The sequence below is a fragment of the Moschus berezovskii genome, chromosome 2 (assembly GCF_049115385.1).
Source record: "Moschus berezovskii isolate FMDL1 chromosome 2, NW_MosBer_1.0, whole genome shotgun sequence".
Lineage (NCBI taxonomy): Eukaryota > Metazoa > Chordata > Mammalia > Artiodactyla > Moschidae > Moschus > Moschus berezovskii.
Genome location: NC_142461.1, coordinates 108241971 through 108268415, shown reverse-complemented (window position 1 = coordinate 108268415; position 26445 = coordinate 108241971). Strand labels below are relative to the sequence as shown.

The 26445-nt window shown below is 37.6% G+C and overlaps 1 protein-coding gene across 1 annotated transcript in view; it reads left to right on the top strand.

The window, feature by feature from the left end:
• GALNT3 (polypeptide N-acetylgalactosaminyltransferase 3) overlaps positions 1-21544 on the top strand; it is a 58153-nt gene extending 36609 nt beyond the window's left edge. Inside the window, exons 4-11 of the mRNA XM_055397777.2 lie at positions 3535-3684; positions 5892-6126; positions 6603-6720; positions 8191-8391; positions 10453-10584; positions 10786-10887; positions 19570-19722; positions 20447-21544. Coding sequence (XP_055253752.1) covers positions 3535-3684; positions 5892-6126; positions 6603-6720; positions 8191-8391; positions 10453-10584; positions 10786-10887; positions 19570-19722; positions 20447-20569 — 1214 coding nt within the window. The 3' untranslated portion in view covers positions 20570-21544. The remainder of the gene's footprint in view (positions 1-3534; positions 3685-5891; positions 6127-6602; positions 6721-8190; positions 8392-10452; positions 10585-10785; positions 10888-19569; positions 19723-20446) is intronic.
• Positions 21545-26445: the final 4901 nt, after the last annotated feature.

Sequence of the window (26445 nt, the reverse complement as noted above, 5' to 3'; positions counted from 1 at the left end):
AAAATTATTAACTTGGTATTTAAATATTTCTACATACAATTCTAGACATCCCTATGGTTTCAAAATAAAATAGCCCAAGTGCATAGAGGTTATATTATTGAGCTAAATTAGTATCTAGATGGAATAGGATTGCTCATCATCAGAGATCTTTGACTTAGCTATAAAACCTATCCACCAAATAGAGAAGTTTTATTGTTCAAGTTCCCTGGATTCAAGTTGCATTATGTCCAGATTTCTGATTTGAATCTTTAATCCTCTGAGCCAGGTTGCTTCACCATCTGATTGTAATCCGTTGGTTTATTTACTGCTTGATTTGTTCTGTATTTTTCTAATTCTTTGTATCTATTTGGACCAAAGTCCATGGATTTTTAAGTGATATCTGATTAAGTTCTGCAGACCTCTTGTGTGTTTTATGTAAAAAAAAGAAAAATTCGGAACTTTATTTTAGAAATCTTTTGCTTTGGTTTCTTGAACTCTTTTCTCAGATAATTTTTATTTTGTTCATTTTTGAAGCAGTGGGACAACAGGGACATAGTAAGGCTACATCTAGTAAGCCTTCAGTTGAAAGTAATATATTATTTAATTGCACAGCAAGATTAATAGAATGAAAGGAAATCAGAATAAAGGATGATATCCATTTATAATCTTTCTGTTTCAACCATTTTAATCTGTTCTTTCCTAATCACTATCTAAATAAATATATAATGTTTATATAATTATATCCATGAAAGAAATCCCGTTTTGAAATCTGACATTTTCATATCACATTGTTATTAGCCTGTTTCGGTTACCTTCAATACTTACTTTTAATGACAGTAATGAACCAGATATGTTTTGCTTAACCATACAGTTTGTTTACCCCTTAGTTTTACTATAACATGATATTGTGATACCCTTGTGCTTATGTTATTTTCCTTTTTTTGAATTATATCTTTAGATTAGTCTGGAATGGCAGGGCTATTTGGTTAAAGTGTCTGAATATATATTTTTTGTAATTCTTTATAGCAATCAACAATAGATTTGGAAAAGTTTTCTTGACAAAGGGCTATCTTTGCATAGTAGTGTGATTGTCTTATTGAATTCAGTCAGAGAGCTATCCAAGGAGTACCCACTGTGAAAAATGTATCCCTTGTTACTGTAAAGGAGCTTGTGAAGTAGAAACCATAGTCCCTGACTTCAATTTGCTTGATGGAAAAGCATGAATATGTGGGTTATCAATTAACAGATAGCTAAAACCCAGTGATACCAAACAAAATATAATGAACATTTCCACATGCTGGTTTTGTTGTTGTTTAGTTGCTAAGTTGTGTCCAACACTTTGTGACCCCATGGGCTATAGCTCACCAGGCTTCTCTCTGTTCATAGGATTTCCCAGGCAAGAATACTGGAGTGGATTGCCATTTCCTTCTCTAGGGGATCTTCTGTCCCAGGGATAAAACCTGAGTCTCCTTCATTGTAGGTGGATTCTTTACTGTCTGAGCCACCAGGAAAGCCCAATGTGCTAGTTAGTCCCTGTCTTAAATGTTTCATTTGTATAACTAGTCTTTCATAGTATCCTCCCAACAATCCCCTATGAGGGTAAATCCTATTATTCTCATTTTATAGGTAAATAAAGTGAAGTACAGAAAAGTAAAATAACTTGCCCAAGGTCACGTAGCTAAAAGTAATGGTGCTATAAATCAAACCCAGGAAATTTGACTCATGGTTTTGTGTTTTTAAATTCATAAAATTAGGAGTGTGGATAGGGGTTAAATTTAAAAGGCAGGTAAGAATTTACAGGAAATTCAGAAGTTGTGGGTGAATAAAATTTCTTGTGAACAGTGAGAGGGTTTATTGAAGGACTCTCTGTAGTGACTCCATTTAAAAAATTGATTCCCGTAAAGATATTTGAAATGTTTCTTTTTCATAAGATTCTGCTTTGTGAATCTATCATTAAAGCAGAAATATCTATGATTATTTTTTTAAGACAAATTGCAATCCTAGTTGTCTTTCAGAGAATTAATTTTGAGGTACTTTAGTTCAGTTCAGTTCAGTCGCTCGGTCGTGTCCGACTCTTTGCGACCCCATGAATCACAGCATGCCAGGCTTCCCTGTCCATCACCAACTCCCGGAGTTCACTCAAACTCATGTCCATCGAGTCAGTGATGCCATCCAGCCATCTTATTCTCTGTCGTCCCCTTCTCCTCCTGCCCCCAATCCTTCCCAGCATCAGAGTCTTTTCCAATGAGTCAACTCGTCGCATGAGGTGGCCAAAGTATTGGAGTTTCAGCTTTAGCATCAGTCCTTCCAGTGAACACCCAGGATTGATCTCCTTTAGAATGGACTGGTTGGATCTAGAAGGTGTTAAAAAAGTTAATCTGTTACTCTGAGATAGTAATGTTTGCCTAACACTTACTTTTCCCCAAATGTTATTCCTGGACTCTTACCTCCTTCATGAATGTTTAAGCTTTAAATAAGCAACTATTCTTTCTGCACCACAGGAGAATTTAAAAATATACATAATTACAGATAAAGTCAAAGTCACCTCCAATTGCTTCTGAAATCTGTCAGAAGCAAACATCTACCCAGGAGGCTTGCTGGCATTCTCAATATTCCCAAGTCTTTTTGAGCCTGTGTGATGGCCCAGGAGGCCACATGAAGAACTACATGATATTTTCAATGAAGAGTCAAGAATTTAATGTGAAAAAACAGGCTTAAGAAGTTGTTTAAAAATATGGACAACATTTGAGTGACTTGACTGACGTTTGTTTCTTTTACCTATTATTTTAACTCTTGCTTAGTATGTATGTCATCCAAATAGGAATATTGAGTGTCTTAAATTATACACCCATAACTCAGATTTTCCCTGCTTATAGCCTCATTACTGATTTGCATGCCCTTTTCTTCCTTCATATTTTTATTGGAAAAAATCTGTGTCAGGAGACTCTAGAGCTTTCAAAATTTATTTGCTGACTCTTTGTAGAAATATTCCCAAACTACTGTAGCCCTGCATTTTTCTACTTGTATTTTTGTCAAGATTTTGGTCTTAAAGTTATTTTGACCACTGGCTAAATATCAGAGAATTTTTTTGAGACTTTGCATTTTTCTATAAATTTCCAGATTTAAATACCAATTTAAAAAAGAATTTAAGAAATTTTAAAAAGAGAATCCAATATTTTTTTGGCCAAATTCATTCTCTTTCTTTCCTTTGTCTCTTTTCTCTGGCCTCTAAATGAGTGTTCTTAACTCCTGGGGTCTATTCCATTTGAAGTCTCTCACTCCTCCCAAACACATTGCATTTATTGATATAATATGGACAGGATGACTATGTGTTATAATGTCATGAATTATAATCATCCAAAAGTTAAGATTTGTATATGTAATTTTTTCAGTAGAGTTAAGGATATAATATTTTTTATCTTAATAGGTGGATGTGTACAGCTGTTAAGATTATACACATAGAGGAATCATTGCCTTGTGCTTTCTTTGTTAGCTTTCATGTTACATGTGAAATAAGCTTAGAAATGAGTTAATCTTGATTTTTTTCTCTTACAGAGTACTTGCATGATAAACTAGAGGAATATATAAAACAATTTTCTATTGTAAAAATAGTCAGACAAAAAGAGAGAAAAGGTCTGATCACTGCAAGGTTGCTAGGAGCAACAGTAGCAACAGCTGAAACGCTCACATTTTTAGATGCTCACTGTAAGTATGTATAGAGAAACACAATTGTAACGTTCTCCCTCTCCCTCCCTCTAATTCAAAAGGTAAGGAAACCTTTTCTTTAAATGTCTAATAGCATTTTCTTTAACATCGCTCCCAACTGGTGATTATAGCAATGATAGCGCAAGCAGATTATAGCTCTGGGTAGAAAATTCCTTTCACTTATTCAAAGATCTTACCTCCTTTGTATTTGAGGTTCTTTAACTTTGTGTCTTCCAGTGACCAACTTCCCCAGTGAGTTATCCATGCCTGGGACAGTTTTTCAGATGCTTGTTTTGTATTAAAAAAAAAAAAAAATGTTTTTCCTTATAATTCTTGATTATTGCACTTTAAAGTGAGTGAAAATTTTGTTTGTGTGTGTGGTCAACTCTATCATTTAAACTTTGTCCCAGTCCTCACACTTTTACTTTTTATATTTCAGTTCTTTTCTTTCCCCTTCAAAGATTCATAAAGTCCTTCTTGTGCCAAATGAGAGGTGTCCCTTCATAGCTTCCTGTGTCTTTCCCTTGAATGTTGTTAGTTTTTGTTTGTTTTCATTGCTGCTGGGTTTTTTTCTTTGTATTTTAATTTTTTCTCCAGCGTCAATGGTTGTAAATACATTACCTGAAGACTGTCTTTAGAGTCAATGTTTAATGTTCACCATAGGTATTACTCAAATGTCATGTAGTCCCTCGAGCTCCAGGCTTCCTGAGTTTTACTCTTTGTATGAGTGTTTAGCTTTGGATTGGCCAGCCCTCAGGTGCTGTTTGACCAAGCAAATGGTTTTGAGCATACACTAATTGTTACAGAAGGGCTTTTGGATTTGCTTGAGTCTCTTTATAACTTTCACATCCAGTATTCTCTCAATACCAGGCATTTAAGAAAAGTCTAAAGGTAATCCACGAGAGGTGTTTTCAAAAGGAAATGGCCCCTTCTTCAGTATTCCTTCTCCTATTCCAAAATTACAGTAATATCACACTGGGCATTCTTCCCCTCCAGGCAGATTTGTCTGAGGATCCTCCTGGGCCATGACAGCCAACGGCTGGATGATGGAAAGTCCTGAGTAGGACTGCACATGCCACATCTCCTGAAGTCTGTGCATGATGTGAGAGCCTGGCCTGGGGCTAGAATCCAACCTTTTGTGCCACTCCTTCATCCCCTTTCATTAGTGCTGAGTTGGTTTGAATGGTTCTTTTCCAATTGCTAAAATCAGAATATTCTGATTCCTTTACTTATTTTCTCCTACAACCTTGTCAGAGAAATGATTTCCATTTCTATATCTTACTCTGGGAGACAAGTTTAAGTAAATCAGAATATTTTTGGAGCTGCTGCTGCTGCTGCTGCTGCTAAGTCGCTTCAGTCGTGTCCGACTCTGTGCGACCCCATAGACGGCAGCAAAAAGTCACCCTTGATTCATAGTCCATTTGAAAGAGAACTACACAGTGTGAAACTTAAATATATAAGTATCATTTTACATCCATTCTAAGGTTAAAAAAATGTCACTCCCTCCCCTGCAAAGTCACTCCTTCAGTTCAGTTCAGTCACTCAGTCGTGTCCGACTCTTTGCGACCCCATGAACCACAGCACGCCAGGCCTCCCTGTCCATCACCAACTCCCGGAGTTCACTCAAACTCATGTTCATCGAGTCAGTGATGCCATCCAGCCATCTCATTCTCTGTCGTCCCCGTCTCCTCCTACCCCCAATCCCTCCTAGTATCAGACTCTTTTCCAGTGAGTCAACTCGTTGCATGAGCTGGCCAAAGTATTAGAGTTTCAGCTTTAGCATCAGTCCTTCCAATGAACACCCAGGACTGATCTCCTTTAGAATGGACTGGTTGGATCTCCTTGCAGTCCAAGGGACTCTCAAGTATGCTTAATCTTGCCGTATTTTTTTTTTATCCTACCCTTATCTCATTACAAGAAACCTTTAAGAAATCTCCTTTATATAAATGTTCAAAATAATACTAATGACTTGCTGCTGCTGCTGCTAAGTCGCTTCAGTCGCGTCCGACTCTGTGCGACCCCATAGACGGCAGCCCACCAGGCTACCCCGCCCCTGGGATTCTCCAGGCAAGAACACTGGAGTGGGTTGCCATTGCCTTCATATTCTCATTTCTCTGCAAACTCTCTCCAAAAATACAAAAACAAACAAACAAACAAACAAACCTGGAGTGTTTTTGTTGAATTAATTAAAGTTGTATTCTTTCCAGGTGAGTGTTTCTATGGTTGGTTAGAACCTTTGTTGGCCAGAATAGCTGAGAACTACACTGCTGTCGTGAGCCCAGATATTGCATCCATAGATCTGAACACGTTTGAATTCAACAAACCTTCTCCTTATGGAAGTAACCATAACCGTGGGAATTTTGACTGGAGCCTTTCATTTGGCTGGGAAACACTTCCCGATCATGAGAAGCAAAGAAGGAAGGATGAGACTTATCCAATCAAGTAAGAGGACTGCTCTCAAAGTCTTATATATAGTCAGTTGTTTGAATGTCTATGCATTCTTTGTTTTTTACAGTAATTTCCACCAAGGTGATTCACACTAATAAAAGTAAAGAATGTTCTGTATGGAAGGAATAAAAAAGTAATTTATTTATGGACTTGGTATACACAGTTACCTAGTAGGAAGCAGAATTAAGTGAGCTCTTACTCTGTCTTCCTTATAATTATTACTTAAGAATCTTTAAGTTTAGTTAAAAGACAAAATAATTTTGCTCTGCTAGGGAAGGCTACCTACCATAGTTCCTTCCTATCCCCCAGAACTTGACTTTGGAGATTGTGTTTTTAGTTTTTATTAATCTGTATAAAGACTTGAAGTTGTGATCTCTCTTTATTTGTAAATTTGATTCAGTTGCTCTTAAAATAGTTCTTTTCTTCTTGTTTGGTTGTATAACAAAGTTTGACAATGGATTATTTTTCAGAACACCCACTTTTGCAGGAGGCCTTTTTTCCATATCAAAAGACTATTTTGAATATATTGGAACTTATGATGAAGAAATGGAAATTTGGGGAGGTGAAAATATAGAAATGTCTTTCAGAGTAAGTTTATAAATATAGCTCACATACTAAACAATGAAACATATATTTCTAGTTGGCTGAAACAGATTATCATAGATGTATGTAGTCTTTACTTTTTGTGCTTTCATAAACTGTTAGAAATTTTAGAATCAATATATTTTCTTTTAAAATGTAGCTTAATATATTTATTCATTGCTGCCAGTGTAACAAAAGGAATCAGTTAAATGCTTGTGTCCAGGCACTAACACCAATTAATGCACTTGTAGCTACTGAATTCCAGCCAAGATAAATATAATTAAATCTAGTGCTTCAGGAAATTGGTTGACTATCAGGGGAGTCAGAATGGAAAAACATTTACATATAATTTTAAAGAACATTGAATTTAACCCTTTGGACTAGATGAGCTTTTTTTCTATACATATTAAAAGTTAATATGAGAAATAAAACAAAGGTTTTAGATCTCTACATGTATGTATTTGATTTCATTTACTTCAATAGCTTTGTCATTCATTTCTCATCACTTCAGCTTGAAGGTAGTAGAAAAAGAACTGAACTAACGGTTGGAAGTTTTAAATTTTGGCTCTGGTTTCATCACATAATGGCAATGATTATCTTAGCCAAGTTTGAGCGGCTTAAGGGCAAGGGTCTTGTTTTATTCATTTGAGTATTCCCAGCCCCCAGCACATGTTGGATCTCAAGCACAGTCGAACTGAACACATCACTAAGCTTTCTTACTTGCTTAAAAGAGAGAATGTGATCACTGCCCTAATATTAGCACATACTATTAAACATGATGTTTAGATTTTTTATTTATGGCAGAACAGATTGTCAAGACATCTAAGTGAGCAGGTACTGATTTAGCAATTTGCCATTTTATTTAGAATTAAAGCAAATAAGGCTTTTTGACCCTTTTAAATGGCATGATATTTTAAAATATATATATAATGACAAAGTTCAATAGGTTGTGCTTGGGAATAATGACTGTATGGAATTGTTTTCTTGATCACAAAATTGAATGTACAAGAGGTAGAGTTTGGGCCCATTTACTCCAAATCTGCTGTGGAAGTCAAATGCAGAAGAGCCATTGGTCTTCTGTGGATACTAGATATCTTGCATATTTTTTGACCAAAAAAAAAAAAGAAAGAAATTTCAGAGTTTATTTTTATGAGTGATCTGAAATCACTATTTTGTTAAGGTAATTTCTGAAAATATGTTTACTTTTTTTGTCTCTAGTGTCTGTACTGCCTAATGATAGTTCTTTGAGAACTTAAGTTGAATTGGCAGGGAACAGAGAAAGCTGTAAAGAGAGAGAACAGAGAAAGCTGTAAAGAGAGAGAACAGAGAAAGCTGTAAAGAGAGAGAACAGAGAAAGCTGTTTGTAAAGCTGTAATAAATCTCTTGTTTTTATTAGTATCTTAAAGGTGAACTTAAAAGCAACACTTTGGTTTTCCTAAAATACTGTAAATTTAAACAAATATCATTAATTATCAGGTATGGCAATGTGGTGGGCAGTTGGAGATTATGCCTTGCTCTGTTGTTGGACATGTTTTTCGCAGCAAAAGCCCTCATACCTTCCCAAAAGGCACTCAGGTGATTGCTCGCAACCAAGTTCGCCTTGCAGAAGTCTGGATGGATGAATACAAGGAAATATTTTATAGGAGAAACACAGATGCAGCAAAAATTGTTAAACAAGTAAGTTAGAACTAAACAATTACAATAAAAATCCACAGCACGTTCACATGTCCTTGGACTTGTTTGAGTCAACCCAAGTACAAAACATTTTTTAAGAAATTATTTTTGAAGCTGGTCTTTTTAACTCAAAAATATATAACATACTGATGCCAGTTTTCTCTCCCTACTCTTTTTTTTTTTTTAAAGTCAAGTAAACTGCATTTAAAACCTGAGGCAATATATAGCAGAAACCAATGCAATATTGTAAAGCAATTTCTTCCAATTAAAAATAAATAATTTTTTAAATTGAGGCATTCTACTCGATGTTACTTTTTTTTAACATGAAAGATATTTAGTTTTTGTGACTGCTTTGGTTCAATATTTTACTTAATGAAAATAAGATAAAGTGGAACTGCTTTCAACTGGTTTTAGGTGATGTGATTAACTCCTGAATCAAGGTGCGAAGTGGCATTTTGAATTAGAGAGAGAGTGTCTGATGTGGCAGCATGAACCAAGATATCAAGCTTTTTTGTTTCTAGTTCTGGCTCCACTACTTTCTGGAAAGGTGACTTTAGCAAAGCCCCTTGAGACTATTAAATGGTCATGGTATTTTATAGGGTGATTGGCAGGTTGGCCAGACATGGAGTGTATGCTCCATCACATTTCTTCTCTCTCCTTCCCTGTCTTGATATAAAATACTTACCTGTCTCCCAAAACAGCTGTGAAATAAGAAAATAAGTGCTAACAAATGCATGGCACTATGGTTGTTATTGACCTTTCCTAGATAAAAGCTCTGTAGAATCATCATGCCTAATGCATTTAGAATTGAGTCCCAACAGTTTCAATATTGGATGTGGTAACTAAACTAGACTAAAAAGTTTAAGGACATGCTTTGGTAAATGGCATCCAATTCTTTGTAAGAAACTGTGCCGGTTTGTAAGGAAGTATATATTGGGAATTAAAGGGCATCAACACCTCGTGTGTCATAAAGATCTGGTTACCTCATTTGTCTTTTTCTCTGGTCTCTGGTATCTCCCTATAACATGTCAGTACCAAGCAAAATCAGAGCACTACTGGACTGGATTGCTAGCCCTTCACGTGGGGCCACTGACACAAGTGGGGCAGTTTGTATACTGTACAAGGTACTTGGCTAAGCAGGAGAGTGGATACCACATACAGCTTATGATTTCTTGTCACCCACAAAGTGGCAAGTGACCCAGAAAACCCATTTTTACCTGGGGCAAATAGACCTACATGATAAAATATATAAGCTACCCAGAAGTCCTTTAGAGTTTCCTACCTTTTGCTAAGACCCCTGGATTCAAAACATTGAAGTTGGCACAGAAAATATTTTTGTTCATTGAACTGATAAGCTTTAGTATTTACTTTTTCACATATCTAGATACTCATGACTTTTCTTTAAAATTTTGCCTATATCAAATACCTTTTCAATTTAGAAGTGCTTTTAAAAAATATTGTCTTACTCCTTTTTAAATAAGATAAAGGGAAATAAAATACAGTTGATTAAAAACTTGACTTTTTCTACTAAAACATTGTTTTTGTTAGGGTATCATTAAGAGATACTGTTAGGAGTAAGTAGCACCCTTAAAACTAGAAAAAAATATTCCCAAAGTATAAAAATTATTATTATTTTTGTGGTCTTAACTGGAGAAGAGATACAAATTACATTGTACATTGGCGCTGTTTCTCACACCTCACATTATAGACCACTTTAGTGTATAAAACTAGGATACATTTCGAATGTCCCCACTACCTTTTTTGCTTTTAGCATTTCATTTAGGATCTCTGTCCCATGAAAGAGGTTTATGGCACAAAGGAAGAATAAAATAGCACAAGGTCAGCACTGCAGTGGTCCTTGATTCTCTTTGAAGCCAAAAGTGAGCAGCCAGGTACTTGTTGCCTGAATGAATGGTGACTGTAGTTAAATTTCATATTACATTTTGGCCCAGAATTTTTTTTTTTAAAAAAAGACCTAAATGTAAATACAAATAATAGCATTTGAAGTACTTTATCAGTGCTGTTTTAATTAAGCATTCCCCTTCACTTTTCATCTTCCTCCAGAAATCATTTGGTGATCTTTCAAAAAGATTTGAAATAAAGCACCGCCTTCAGTGTAAAAATTTTACATGGTATCTGAACAATATTTATCCAGAAGTGTATGTGCCAGACCTTAATCCTGTTATATCTGGATATGTGAGTATTTTCCTGTTCCTTTTTACTTGGTATACTCTTTGCCACCAATATTTATGTGGTTCAAGAAAAATTGCTGTAATACTTTCTGGTTTATTGCTTTTGAGATTTTTACATTAACACCACTTTCAGAAATTAGTTGAGAAAATATATATATACCACATAGATTTTTTAAAAATTTATAACTTGAAAATTTCCCTTTAGATTAAAAGTGTTGGTCAGCCTCTATGTCTGGATGTTGGAGAGAATAACCAAGGAGGCAAACCATTGATTCTATATACGTGTCATGGACTTGGGGGAAATCAGGTGAGCACTGCATGAAAAATCCTGCCTTCTCTTTAGTACCTGCAACCAGAAGTAAGTTCTTGCATGTCTTTCAGAACCCATAAATCAATTTCATGTCAGGTAAACTGGTATGTGAAATACTTTTAGAGTAAGTTTGGCAATTAATATTGAAAGTTGCAGAGTACTTTATTTTGATTGTCACTCTATTTCTGGAAACAATTTGAGGTTTCTTACCCATTCAGTAGAAAGGCAAATGAGAATATAATAGAATAATGCCATCTGAAATTAAAAAAAAAAAAACACAAAAAACAGGATCTTCTGTGTGAAGCTTTAAGGTTGCATGACTATTAGCATGGTGATTTTGCTAAATTATACATAAAGGCTATACTTAACTGGATTAGACAGCAAATAACATCATGTTCATACTGTACTTTTGTGGGCCACAATATTATCTCAACAGATTTTTTTTTAAATATGTATGTTCTTGATTCTCCTTGATTGGTGACATCTCTGCTTGTTTCTACCCTTTCATGTTTTACTAGTTAAGACTAAAATGTCATATGTCACTATGGATAGAGAACATATTAAAATATTATTTCTAGGTTTTAGCTTCCTTTTCTTGCCTTTTACAAGTTAATTCCTGGAAGATTAGACTCTTTCTCTCCGTTGTTAATTCAACAAATTCACTTAGTGACCCCTGCATACCAGGTACGCTGCTGGGTTTAAGCAATTTAGATTCCAGCTCCTTCAGGAAATCACTGTTTCAAAACTGGCATTTATAGTCAGGATGGTAAGGTCTGGGATAAAGCTTTCAGAGTGCTCTGGGGGTATGGAGGAGGGCATCTGAATTAGGGTGTCCATACATTTGCCTGGGAAAGGTGACATTTGGGAACTTTTTTTTGAAAGCTACACATAAGGGTTAGTGAAATAGCTGGTGGGAGTGAGAACAGATTGTCCTACGGAGAGGAGCTGGTATGTCTTTTGGGGAAGGCTAAGACTGCAAGTGTTTTGGAATATAGAGTCCAAGATGTGCATAGAGGATTTTCATGGTATTATTAATGAATACTCATGATGCCCTGTGTTAACAGGATGGGATGTTGATGATATCAGTTTTAAGAGGAAAGGGCCAGTTTATCTCCTGGTCCATATACTTCCATGTTTTTTCTACTCAGCCTCAGTTTAATCCAGTTCCAATGCTTACTCATCCAAACCAATCAATCTACTTACTGAAAGCAGATGATGCTGATGCCCAAAAGCTATAGGTAGTGAATAGGATCCATTGCTTGATGGTTAGGTACAGTTCTGAAATAGGATGGAGATACACACAGACACATACAGATGTACATGTATGTACATATACATCGATGTATGGGTTTATATATTCCTATTTTGAAATTTCCCTACACACCATATTTTAAAAGAAAAAATAATTATACGAATAGTTGCCTTCTTTTGGAAATAACACGGGACTATCCAAGTAAAAATTAAGGTTTGGAGCAATGAGAAATATTTCCTCATTTGTAAAACTATTACCGTTAAATGTGTGTGTGCGTGCTCAGTTGTGTCTGACTGTTTCACGACCCCACGGACTGCAGTTGCCAGGCTTCTCTATCCATTGAATTTTCCAGGAAAGAATACTGAAGTGGGTTGCCATTTCCTTTTTCAGGGTACCTTCCCAATCTTGTGATCAACCCACGTCTCTTGTCTCCTGCATTGGTAGGCAGGTTCTTTACCACTAAGTGTAAATATTTATAGATTTATTTCAGGCTTCCTATAGCATTACATCTATTTTACCATAAAAACTGAAGATATATTTTATACACTGTTCTGTTTTTCTCCTATCATTGCCATAAAGATATTTTTATAGTTCTGTCTCTAAAATAATTTTAAAATTATAAATAGCATCGGGGCATCTTTTAGAAATTTTGGAATGGTTAAATAATTCACATATTCTTTCAACAAGTATTTGTTTGACAGAGTCTATAATGTAACTCGGAGAAAGCAATGGCACCCCACTCCAGTGCTCTTGCGTGGAAAATCCCATGGATGGAGGAGCCTGGTAGGCTGCAGTCCATGGGGTTGCGAAGAGTCGGATACGAGTGAGCGCCTTCACTTCACTTTTCTCTTTCATGCATTGGAGAAGGAAATGGCAACCCACTCCAGTGTTCTTGCCTGGAGAATCCCAGGGACGGGGGAGCCTGGTGGGCTGCCGTCTATGGGTCACACAGAGTCGGACACGACTGAAGTGACTTAGCAGCAGCAGCAGCATAATGTAACTGACACCCTTATAGCAGTGAAGAAGACCAAGTCTCTGTCTTGTGAAGCTTGTATTCTAAAAGGAAAGGAAAAAAAAATATGTAATTTTAGGTATAAATAAAAATAAAATAGGATAGGAAAATAATGTGTGTGTTGGGGTTAGTTATTTTTGGAGGTTCAGGAAGACCTCTGAGAAGGTGACCTTAGCCTGGAGGCCTGAAGGAGTTGGGAGAGGAACCATGGCCTAGGAAGAGAGCATCTTGGAAGAGGGACCCAAAGCCAGCGGCCCAGTGGCAGGTAAATGGAGCGGGCACAAAGCCAGTGTGGCCGGAGTAGAGTGGTCCAGGAAGAGGGTGGAAAATGAGGTCAGAGACATGGATTAGGGGCCTGGTCATATAGCTCTTTGCTGGCCACGTTAAGAACATGGATTTAATTCCAAGTGTGACAGAAGCCACCTGAGGATTTTGAGTGGAACAATAATATTTTCTGGTTTATATTTTAAGAAGATAACTGGCTTCTATTGCCCTGACATGGCCATTGATTTTATTTTGATTTATTTCCTTTAAAAGTTATTTTCAGTCAAGCACTGCATTTAAACTAGTTTAGGAATTCTGGTTCCTTAAGTGGTAAATGTTTCTGAGATATCATCTAATTCGGTCATTTCCTCAGGCTTCCTTCTACTCTCTTGACAGATAATATTTTTTTGTAGCAGAAAACTCCATTGTAGTGGTATTTGAATATGCCAAGTGAGAAATAAGTATTTTTATTATGTGACTAAATTGACTAAATACTGGTGTAGTGCAGAGTGCAGTTTAATCCGTTACCACTTTGTTACACAAGGCCTTCTTGCCCTTTCTCTTCCGGTGCTTTTGTCCTGGTTCTAAGTTAAAGTCTCTCCAGTGTTCTCAGCTAGCTAACTACATACCCTTTGGCTAAGTATCTTCAACTATTTTCCATTCCTTATAACTTCCCTTTTAATGTTTTTTAAAAAAATATTATGAGTGACGTAAAGTACTGGTCAGCCTTTCTCATCATCATTGAGGTCCTAAAGTTTATCTTTTTTAAAGCACAGCCAGAATGTTGTTTTCCTGATCTAAACCCATTTTCTTTCAATCTGAAGAAAGGAAGTCTTCTTTCTTTCCATCTGAAGAGCTTTCAGTCTCCATCTAAAGAACTATCAGTTATAAAAATGACTGATATTATATTTGTGGAAGGAGATAAATTAAGCATGAGGCTAAGGCCAGGGGAACTCAAGATTAATTCAGCTAATGTTTGTGGAGTGCCTACTCTAATACACGTAAAGGGTTTAAAACAGTCCCTGCCTTGCACATAATAAGGGCTCAATAAATATTAGTGCTAAGACTAATTACTTCCCTATTGAAAATCAATTATGTTCACTCATTTTCTCTTTGGAATGTCAACATTATGAAATATTTGATTTATAATGGATGTCATTACTAGATACACTGCCTGACTTTGGTCTACAGTGAAGTCAGTGAATTACGCCATAATTCTAATAGAGTGCTGTGGAAGTTGCCTCTGATGACTCTGGGAACCCTGAGGAGAGGGTAGGTTTGTGTACAGGACAAGTTCAGCGAAAACTAAAGAAGGAAGGTAATATTGGAGTTGGCTTTTGAAGCATCAAAGGGAGTTAGCTAGGCAGAAAAGCATCCAGGGAGGTATTCCAGGGAGAGCACTGTAAAGCAAAGTCTTGGGGTTGTGGATACACGTGACCTGCTTTGGTAGAACTGTGTGAAAGGAACAGAGTGCATAGCTGGGCCAGTGGTTGATGTAAGACTGAAAGTGGACGGTCTCACACACCAGTTAAGAGGTAGGGGCCTTAACATTACAGAAGCTGCCATTCAAGTTTCCTTCCAAGCTTCTCTTTCCAATTCTGGAAGAAGTCCTTCTGCGCTTCAGACATCAAGGCTTACTTTAGATCAGCAGCCCGATATGCTCCAGAGATGATCAGACCCCAGTCAGCAGTGATCTCTCCTATTATACTCCGTGGCTTCTGCTGATATCCAAGAAAGCAATGGTTGCCCAGGCATGCCGCAGCAATTAGGAGCCTGCTCCCATCGCCTCTGCCTGCTGCAGCGGTGTGTGTCAGGGGTAGGGGGGCGGGGGTGGCTTGTTAATACGGCAGAGAAGTGGGTCTACTGAGCCTCTTTCCAGATTCTTTCCAGATTCTTTGCTCAAACCACACCTGAGGCCAGGTGTGAGCCCCCAGATCAGAGTCCTGGCAGAGCCAAATGAAGCAACTCCTACAGTCAGAGGAACCGGCAATCTGGGGGCCTTTTAAATTCTTGGTAATTAACAAGAAATAAACAAAATTACAAGCAAACAAAAAAAAAAAAAAGAGGTAGGGGCCTTATCTTAGCAACAGCAGTGATTCACTTAAGCAGGGAATGCAGGGGATCAAATCTATGTTACAAAAGACAGACTGGCAGCAGATTGGATTGTGTTATAGGAGCAGAAGTTGGAGGTATGTGTGGAGGTGTTGCAGTAGAGATTTTGAGTGCCTGAACAAGAGAAATGAGGGTGTGGAAGTAAGGATGGGTAGGATGATAGCATCTGAGAGGACGATTCACTGGAAAAGACTCTGATGCTGGGAAGGATTGGGGGCGGGAGGAGACGGGGACGACAGAGAAGGAGATGGCTGGATGGCATCACCGACTCGATGGACATGAGTTTGAGTGAACTCCGCGAGTTGGTGATGGACAGGGAGGCCTGGCGTGCTGTGATTCATGGGGTCACAAAGAGTTGGACACGACTGAGCGACTGAACTGAACTGACTGAAGGAGCTAATTAATTGGATATGTGGAGAGACAGAAGCATCAATAATAGTAACAATAGCTAGAAATGAATGCTTACCACATGCAGTTACTGGTCTAAATGTTTTACACATATTAAACCATTTATAGTCATAACCCTATGTGTGCACTTTTGTGCTAAGTAGCTTTAGTTGTGTCCAACTATTTATGACCCTATGGACTGTAGCCCACCAGACTCCTCTGTCTGTGGGATTCTCCAGGCAAGAATACTGAAGTGGGTTGCCATGCCCTTTCCAGACCCAGAGATAGAACCATGTCTCTTACCTCTCCTGCATTGGCAGGTGGGTTCTTTGCCATTAGCGCCACCTAGGAGCTATTATATCTACTACTGTGGGCAGGAATCCCTTAGAAGAAATGGAGTAGCCATCATGGTCAACAAAAGATTCCGAAATGCAGTACTTGGATGCAATCTTAAAAATGACAGAATGATTTCTGTTCGTTTCCAAGGCAAACCATTCAGTATTACAGTAATCCAGGCCTATGCCCCAACCAGTAACGCTGAAGAAGCCGAAGTTGAACGGTTCTATGAAGACCTACAAGACCTTTTAGAACTAACACCCAAAAAAGATGTCCTTTTCATTAGGAAGGAAGGAAGTAGGAAGTCAAGAAAACCTGGAGTAACAGGCAGATTTGGCCTTGGAGCACGGAATGAAGCAGGGCAAAGGCTAATAGAGTTTTGTCAAGAGAACGCACTGGTCATAGCAAACACCCTCTTCCAACAACACAAGAGAAGACTCTATACATGGACATCACCAGATGGTCAACACCGAAATCAGATTGATTATATTCTTTGCAGCCAAAGATGGAGAAGCTCTAGACAGTTAGCAAAAACAAGACCAGGAGCTGACTGTGGCTCAGATCATGAACTCCTTATTGCCAAATTCAGACTTAAATTGAAGAAAGTAGGGAAAACCACTAGACCATTCAGATATGACCTAAATCAAATCCCTTATGATTATACAGTGAAAGTGAGAAATAGATTTAAGGGACTAGATCTGATAGATAGAGTGCCTGATGAACTCTGGATGGAGGTTCGTGACATTGTACAGGAGACAGGGACCAAGACCATCCCCATGGAAAAGAAATGCAAAAAAGCAAAATGGCTGTCTGAGGAGGCCTTACAAATAGCTGTGAAAAGAAGAGAAGTGAAAAGCAAAGGAGAAAAGGAAAGATATAAGCATCTGAATGCAGAGTTCCAAAGAATAGCAAGGAGAGATAAGAAAGCCTTCCTCAGCGATCAATGCAAAGAAATAGAGGAAAACAACAGAATAGAAAAAACAAGAGATCTCTTCAAGAAAATTAGAGATTCCAAGGGAACATTTCATGCAAAGATGGGCTCGATAAAGGACAGAAATGGTATGGACCTAACAGAAGCAGAAGATATTAAGAAGAGGTGGCAAGAATACACAGAAGAACTGTACAAAAAAGATCTTCACGACCAAGATAGTCACGATAACATGATCACTGACCTAGAGCCAGACATCTTGGAATGTGAAGTCAAGTGGGCCTTAGAAAGCATCACTACGAATAAAGCTAGTGGAGGTGATGGAATTCCAGTTGAGCTATTTCAAATCTTGAAAGATGATGCTGTGATGCTGCACTCAATATGCCAGCAAATTTGGAAAACTCAGCAGTGGCCACAGGACTGGAAAAGGTCAGTCTTCATTCCAATCCCAAAGAAAGGCAATGCCAAAGAATGCTCAAACTACTGCACAGTTGCACTCATCTCACACGCTAGTAAAGGCATGCTCAAAATTCTCCAAGCCAGGCTTCAGCAATATGTGAACCGTGAACACCCAGATGTTCAAACAGGTTTTAGAAAAGGCAGAGGCACCAGAGATCAAATTGCCAACATCCACTGGATCATGGAGAAAGCAGGAGAGTTCCAGAAAAACATCTATTTCTGCTTCATTGACTATGCCAAAGCCTTTGATTGTGTGGATCACAATAAACTGTGGAACATTCTGAAAGAGATGGGAATACCAGACCACCTGACCTGCCTCTTGAGAAACCTGTATGCAGGTCAGGAAGCAACAGTCAGAACTGGACATGGAACAAGAGACTGGTTCCAAATAGGAAAAGGAGTACGTCAAGGCTGTATATTGTCACCTTGCTTATTTAACTTATATGCAGAGTACATCATGAGGAACGCTGGGCTGGAAGAAGCACAAGCTGGAATCAAGATTGCCGGGAGAAATATCAATAAACTCAGATATGCAGATGACACCACCCTTATGGCAGAAAGTGAAGAGGAACTCTAAAGCCTCTTGATGAAAGTGAAAGAGGAGAGTGAAAAGGTTGGCTTGAAGCTCAACATTCAGAAAACTAAGATCATGGCATCTGGTCCCATCACTTCATGGGAAATAGATGGGAAAACAGTGGAAACAGTGTCAGACTTTATTTTTTTGGGCTCCAAAATCACTGCAGATGCTGATTGCAGCCATGAAATTAAAAGATGCTTACTCCTTGGAAGGAAAGTTATGACCAACCTAGACAGCATATTAAAAAGCAGAGACATTACTTTGCCAACAAAGGTCCGTCTAGTCAAGGCTAGGGTTTTTCCCGTGGTCATGTATGGATGTGAGAGTTGGACTGTGAAGAAGGCTGACCGCCGAAAAATTGATGCTTTTGAACTGTGGTGCTAGAGAAGACTCTTGAGAGTCCCTTGGACTGCAAGGAGATCCAACCAGTCTATTCTAAAGGAGATCAATCCTGGGTGTTCATTGGAAGGACTGATGCTAAAGCTGAAACTGCAACACTTTGGCCACCTCATGCGAAGAGTTGACTCACTAGAAAAGACTCTGATGCTGGGAAAGGTTGGGGGCAGGAGGAGAAGGGGACGACGGAGAATGAGATGGCTGGATGGCATCACCGACTCTGTGGACATGAGTTTGAGTGTACTCTGGGAGATGGTGATGGACAGGGTGGCCTGGCGTGCTGTGATTCATGGGGTCGCGGAGAGTCGGACACGACTGAGCGACTGAACTGAACTGAACTGAACTGAGGAGCTATTAAATTACCTTTTACAGGCATGGGAAATGAGGCATGAAAAACTGCCCACCCCCCTTTTTTGGCCGTGGCATGAGGGTTGCAGGATCCTAATTCCCCAGCCAGGGACTTAGCCTGGGCCACTGCAGTGAAAGTGCCTAACCACTGGACCATCAGGGAATTCCACTGGACCATCAGGGAATTCCCAAGAGCATCATGTTTAAATACTACAGAGTCGGACATACTGAAGTGACTTAGCAGCAGCAGCAGAAGTTTAAATGAAAGTACTATTAATTGAGATGAGGGAAGGAACACTTGTGGGGAGAAAAAGGAATGATGGGCTTGCTGAACGTTTCCAGGCTCTTTTCTGTGGCATACCTATTCTAGCCTCCATCCTACATGATAGCATCCAATTTCTGACATGGAGAGGAAGATAGTACCTTCTAATAAAGTAACTATTGGTGATAGCCTGGAGAAAGGACATAATCTTTTCTGTTCCCCAAACTCGGTTTGTAATTATGATACCTGTTGTTCAGTGAGTTGCTGATTTTTTTTTTTTTGCTGGCAGTTTTGCAACTGAGGATATAGGGTGCTTTTGTCAATAACAGCATTCTTCCTTTCACAGTACTTTGAATATTCTGCCCAACATGAAATTCGGCATAACATCCAGAAGGAATTATGTCTTCATGCTGTGCAAGGTGTTGTTCAGCTGAAGACATGTGCCTACAAAGGTCACAAAACAGTTGCCACTGGAGAACAGATATGGGAGATCCAGAAGGTACCTCAGTGCAGTTAATTCACCCCTTTATATAATTATTCTGAGTAGCTCTATTGCTTATCTGGGAAAATATATGAAACAGTACATTAATGTTATCCATCAGAATTTCTCTGTCTTTGTTAACTTTGTCATTATGTATCTCTACCCTATGTTAAGAAAGAAGGTATCAATGAATTAAATACTCTTAGAGCAGAATGGTTGTAAAATATCTTAGAGCATGATTTATGCAGATCAGCTTTCTGTGGATTATTAACAATAGTTGTTCATATTTGTTTTTCTGGAGTTTCTTATAATGCTTCTTGTGACAGTCATACTTTTCTTACCTAAACTGATACTTTCCTCCCCAATTTTTGTACTTTTTCATAAATCTAGAATTGAGGGAATATGTGAAAGGTGGTTTTTTTTCCCCTGTTTTTAAGCATATGTTTTAAAGCTTAGCTGGAACCTTGCAATTCTTACCTGCACATTGTTTTGTGTAATATTATAACATTTATATACCACCTTCTTTGAATTGAACATTGGTGGCATAAATTGCGTTGCCTACACCAAAAACCAAGATTTTATCAGACACAGTAGATCTTAGAAAGATTAAAAGTTAAGAATGGTATGTATTTATTCTGTTAAGTCTACCTTAAGCTTCCATGAGACCTTGAAGTGTTTTTATATTTCTCAGTTAACTCTGAGTCTTGAAAGTTAATGTCTGTTTTATTTCTTTTTATTCTAGGACCAACTTCTGTATAATCCATTCTTTAAAATGTGCCTTTCAGCAAGTGGAGAGCATCCAAACTTAGTGACATGCAATCCATCAGACTCACTCCAAAAATGGATTTTTAACCAAAATGATTAAGTGTTCCTTAAAATTAAGGAGTTGAAAAAGGAGATATTCTTTCTCATAAAACTGTGACTAGGCATACACTGTAGTTTTTGAAAATTATGCAAAAGCAGCTAATTGTAACTTATTCCAAGTGCTTTTTTTTCTTATTTATATCTTAAAATGTCTGTAGCACTGCTGCAGAAATCCCTTTAGTTTCCATTTCAAAGCACAATAACTAGTAATACCAAAGACTATTTTGAAAGGTCCAGATGTAGAGGAAGAGAAGTTTACAGTATGATGAAAATAATTTTTCCAGTAAAGTGATGTTTGTGTGCTTTATACACTTGAGAATATGCATAGTTACATTCACACACTCACAATTTAAAATATTTCTTCTAGTTTTTTGGGGGGGAGGGAGAAAGATTTGATACTGTATTTTTTTAACATAGAAATGGATCAATGAAGGTCAAAAGTTGGCCTTTGTGTAAAACCAGGAAATTTTTTATAGATCTAGAATTTATTATATAAAAATGCAGGTAAACATCTTTTTTTGCATTTTGTTAACTTATCTGTCAAATGTTTCCTTAAACATGAAATTAAATAAATAAGACTATTTTTAACACTTCAATTTCTTGGCAAATTTAAAAATATATTTTAGTCTGAAGTCTACTTGATTTGAAACACTGAAGTCTTCCTTAAAAGACTTTTTAAAAAGTAACTATACTGTTTGTTTTCCCAAAGAAATTGAAAAAAAAAAAACCTCTAAGTTGCTCTATGTTAAAAAGGTGTCTTTTTCCTTTCTGTTAGTCTTTTTTTCCTACCAAAATTCACTAATCTTGAATGTTTATGAAATTGAGTTTCAGATGCAGAATACGTGACTCATTTAAAGTTAAATTTTGTTTGTTACCGATTCAATTGTAGATTGTCTTTGCAATGAAAATTTTCACCAAAAACCTTATTTCTATCTATGGAAAATACAATAAAACCAATTTTTATCACTATTATAAAGGATTTGACTTCAGTTTATTTATTTTTTGGATAAAATATATAATTGATAATAGGGGAAGCAGGAATTTGTATACTGAATTTCTAAGCATCAGTTGCAGAGTCATCAGATATTCTTAAGGGAAAAAACCCTTAATAATAGCAATGGCATAAAAATGGGAAATGGAGAAGATTCTGTGTTAGATATTTAGAAAAATTTTTACTAATTTCTGATAAATTTCCTTGAGTATATGATAACTATTTGGTGTGTGATGCTTACTTGGAAGACTTAACAATTTTTCTTTTTGGTAATTTTATATATAGATCCTTCTATTCTTTTTGAAGAAGTAAAATATGATTGGCTTCATTTTTAAACCTGGCTTCAATTGTGCATAAGAGAATATTTTAAAATTATTAGCCCCATCTTCTCATTGTACTTTGAACTTACATTAATAAAAAAACAAACCCTGCACTCTTTATTACAATGCCAACTTTTATTTTAATTCAACTGATATTTATTGTGGGTCTAACTTTGTGCCAGAAGTTATGGTAGGCATATTGCCTTTAAGCCTAGGTCTTATACAGCAGAAAGATAATTTTGCAATAGCACAGTGTGTGACATTATGATGTTATATGTTATGATGCAAATGTCAGCTCACTATTCATAGTGAATATTTCTTTAATAAGTACTTTAATACTTTAAAGGGTTCCCTGGTAGCTCAGATGGTAGAGTCTGCCTGCAATGCAGGAGACCAGGGTTCAATCCCTGGGTCAGGAATATCCCCTGGAGAAGGAAATGGCAACCCACTCCAGTATTCTTGCCTGGAAAATCCCATGGATGGAGGACCCTGGCAGGCTATAGTCCATGAGGTTGCAAAGAGTCAGACATGACTGCACCCTACTTATTTAACTTATATGCAGAGTACATCATGAGAAACGCTGGGCTGGAAGAAGCACAAGCTGGAATCAAGATTGCCAGGAGAAATATCAATAACCTCAGATATGCAGATGACACCACCCTTATGGCAGAAAGTGAAGAGGAACTAAAAAACCTCTTGATGAAAGTGAAAGAGGAGAGTGAAAAAGTTGGCTTGAAGCTCAACATTCAGAAAACTAAGATCATGGCATCTGGTCCCATCACTTCATGGGAAATAGATGGGGAAAGAGTGGAAACAGTGTCAGACTTTATTTTTTTTAGGGCTCCAAAATCACTGCAGATGGTGATTGCAGCCATAAAATTAAAAGATGCTTACTCCTTGGAAGGAAAGTTATGACCAACCTAGACAGCATATTAAAAAGCAGAGATGTTACTTTGCCAATCAAGGTCCGTCTAGTCAAGGCTATGGTTTTTCCTGTGGTCATGTATGGATGTGAGAGTTGGACTGTGAAGAAAGCTGATGGCCGAAGAATTGATGCTTTTGAACTGTGGTGTTGAAGACTCTTGAGAGTCCCTTGGACTGCAAGGAGGTCCAATCAGTCCATCCTAAAGGAGACCGGTCCTGGGTGTTCATTGGAAGGGCTGATGCTGAGGCTGAAGCTCCAATATTTTGGCCACCTCATGCGAAGAGTTGACTCATTGGAAAAGACCATGATGCTGGGAGGGATTGGGGGCCGGAGGATAAGGGGACGACAGAGAATGATATGGCTGGATGGTATCACCGACTTGATGGACATTAGTTTGGGTGAACTCTGGGAGTTGGTGATGGACAGGGAGGCCTGGCATGCTTTGATTCATGGGGTCACAAAGAGTCGGACACGACTGAGTGACTGAACTGAACTGAATACTTAAAAGTATTAAAGTATTTCTTTACTTTAAAATATTACTTTATTTTACTTTAAAATATTTCTTTAATACTTTAAAAAGTATGTCTTTAAGTAATAGAATAATACTTTACTAAAAATAATACTTTAATACTTTAAGAAGTATGACTGTTTCTAATACTAATATGTATTGTCAAATATACACTAGAGTCCACGTATATGTGCTATTTCTGTTTCTCAGTTTGTTAACTCCAGAGTAAACATCATTGGAAGGACTGATGCTAAAGCTGAAACTCCAATACTTTGGCCACCTCATGCAACGAGTTGACTCACTGGAAAAGAGTCTGATGCTGGGAGGGATTGGGGGTGGGAGGAGACGGGGACAACAGAGAATGAGATGGCTGGATGGCATCACCGACTCGATAAACATGAGTTTGGGTAAACTCCGGGAGTTGGTAATGGACAGGGAGGCCTGGCGTGCTGTGATTCATGGGGTCGCAAAGAGTCGGACACGACTGAGCGACTGAACTGAACTGAACTGAACTGAAACATCCAGGAGCACAGATTGCTCTTGGAGCTCATTGTATCTCTCAAAACCAAACAAATCCTCAAAGGGACTTTATAAATTATGAGCTTAAGTAAAACACATTAAAAAAAAAACAAATCTGATCTCTCTCTGTGTATCAGTCATATATCATCATGTTAAGACCCAACCAAAAATCTATTTAGATTAGGTTAGTTTTAATATAATTTCATTAAATACATGCAAACGGAGAGCCCTTTCTACCTGATTTGGGAGCCTCAGGCTGTTGCTCACGTGTCATATAATTCATTTCATTAGGAATTTGCCCTTAAGGGAGAGGATAGTATCTTTTAAAATCTGAATTTTGAAACAATCCTAGCAGGAAATTATTTCTGGAGACTTCTTGTCATCTATCTGAGAGATTTGGATGCACTCAAGTGTGAAACTGTGGAACTTTTGCTCAACATGAAGCTACCTTGGAAATGATGTAGTGGCTGCAGAAGACCCGGTATATAGCCTTTATACTGAGCGACTGAACTGAACTGAACTGATGCAGAAAAGATGTTGCATAATTCTCATAAACTAATTCACATTCTTTTAATGTTTCTTGTCTATCACTCTGTTAATTCCTGAATATAATTTTTCATTTATTTTTCTAGGAATATTAATATATTTAAAATTTTTGTGTTTATATCTATTGTATTGACAGTTTCCTCTTAGCTATATTTTCCCATATTGTTTTGCTTTCTGCATTTCATAATGACTACTTTCCTTAAATGTCTGATGCTTCTTTATTGTATGTTTATCTTTAACAGAGGATCATTGAATACTTACTGGAAAATTCACCAGTATGGGGAGGGCTTGTTGGCTGTAGTCTTTCCTATTAGATGACCTTATTGGGGCTCTTGCACTGTGAAACAAAATGACTGTTTAGATCCCAAGAGAAGAAGGTTCTGGTCACCTTCCTGGAGGGAATAAACTGAAATGTCATTGGGAGGAGAAGGCTAGGGCTATATTTTCAATGTAGGACTCCTGTCCTCAACTGTGCTTTGTGGTCCCTGTTTTAGAGAAGTTCTCTGTTTTTTACTCTCTCTAGTGAGTAAATATCTAAGCTTCTGCTTGAGGCCAGGAGAGGATCCAGGGGTCTGACTGTCAGATAGACTTTTAGCTAGTCTTCCTCTTTCAACTCCGCTTTCTCTAAACCTCACTTCCAGAGGCACTAAGTACCACCAGCTTCTTTATTAGTATTTCAGTGGTCTCACAGTACAAAATGAATTACTGGTCTGCTCTCTCTCCATTGCTAGCTTTGAAGTAATCTTCCTCCATTTGGCTGACCCTTACTGTGAACTGGCTTGCATTCCAAACTCCAAAATTTCATCATCGAAACTCTTTTCTTTCTTTCTATGAATTTTCTCTGTCTTTTTAATGTCATTTTCGAGGGATTTTGGAAGGGACCAAAAAAGAATGAGGATCCAATCTGGTATTCTTAATGAAAAACTTCCATTCATTCTTCAGTGACCTCAGTCCGGCTTCTGTCACTAACACCTTCCAAGTTGTCAAATCCAGTATCCCCTTTCCTGTCCTCGTGTATCTCTGTAACATTTGAGATTATTGACTGAAACCTCATTTTTGACGTTTCTTGAAACTACTTTGTCTCTAGGCTTCTCTGGCTCCACAAGCTTATATCTGTATTCCCATTGCTCTTCTCTAAACCATCATATCTTACATGGACTGAGATGATCTCTTAACTAATTTCCCTAACTTTTTGTCATTCTGACCCAGTTTGTACTTCTTTCTTGCCTCATCCATGACCAGATTTCTCTGGCTCCTTGTGCTTCAGACACGACAGCTGTCTCTTCTGTTTGTCTCAGGTTGAGCTTCTTCTTGTCTCAGAGCCTGTGATTTCTTCATCTGGATGCTCTTCACAGCAGTATCTTTTACATACTTCGAGTCTCAGATTAAATAACATGTTCTCAGAAGAGATTGCCTTTATAAAGTAACTCCGTCATGACTGTATCACCCTGTTTTTCCATTATTACATTTACGATTACCTGAAATTTACTGTCTTATTTTATGTATGAACTTATCATTTATCTCCACTAAGATGTCAGCTTCATGAGGGCAAGGTAAGAAACAATGAAATTGCATTACATTTTAGGGACTGTGTACATCTTCTGTGTGAAACAACTCTGCATTTTTAAAGAATATTTTAGGCACAGAAGGGATGCGGGGGTGGGGTGGGGGGAAGGCTATAAACATAAGAATGGAAGGTGCAAAGGATTAATGGGCAAAAATAAAAAGAACAACAACAAAAAAAGGTCTTTTGCTTGGACCAATGAAAATAGATACAAAATTTTAAAAAAAATTTTTGATAGGAAAATTATGGGTCTAAGATGTTTTACAGAGAACGTAGATTTATTTGTTTAAAAATAAAAGTACCAATTAACATAGCAAATAGTAAATGTATGAAATTCATTAACTAAATAGTTTATATATGTGGAGATTTTAGTAGATATAAAACAAACTCAACAAAATTGATGGTTGATAAATTCACAGTTGATAGGGAAAGGTAAGATGTTTAGCATGTTGCCAAGCTTCTAGAGTGACACAAGTGATGACGGCATCTCACCAAACTTAGCCC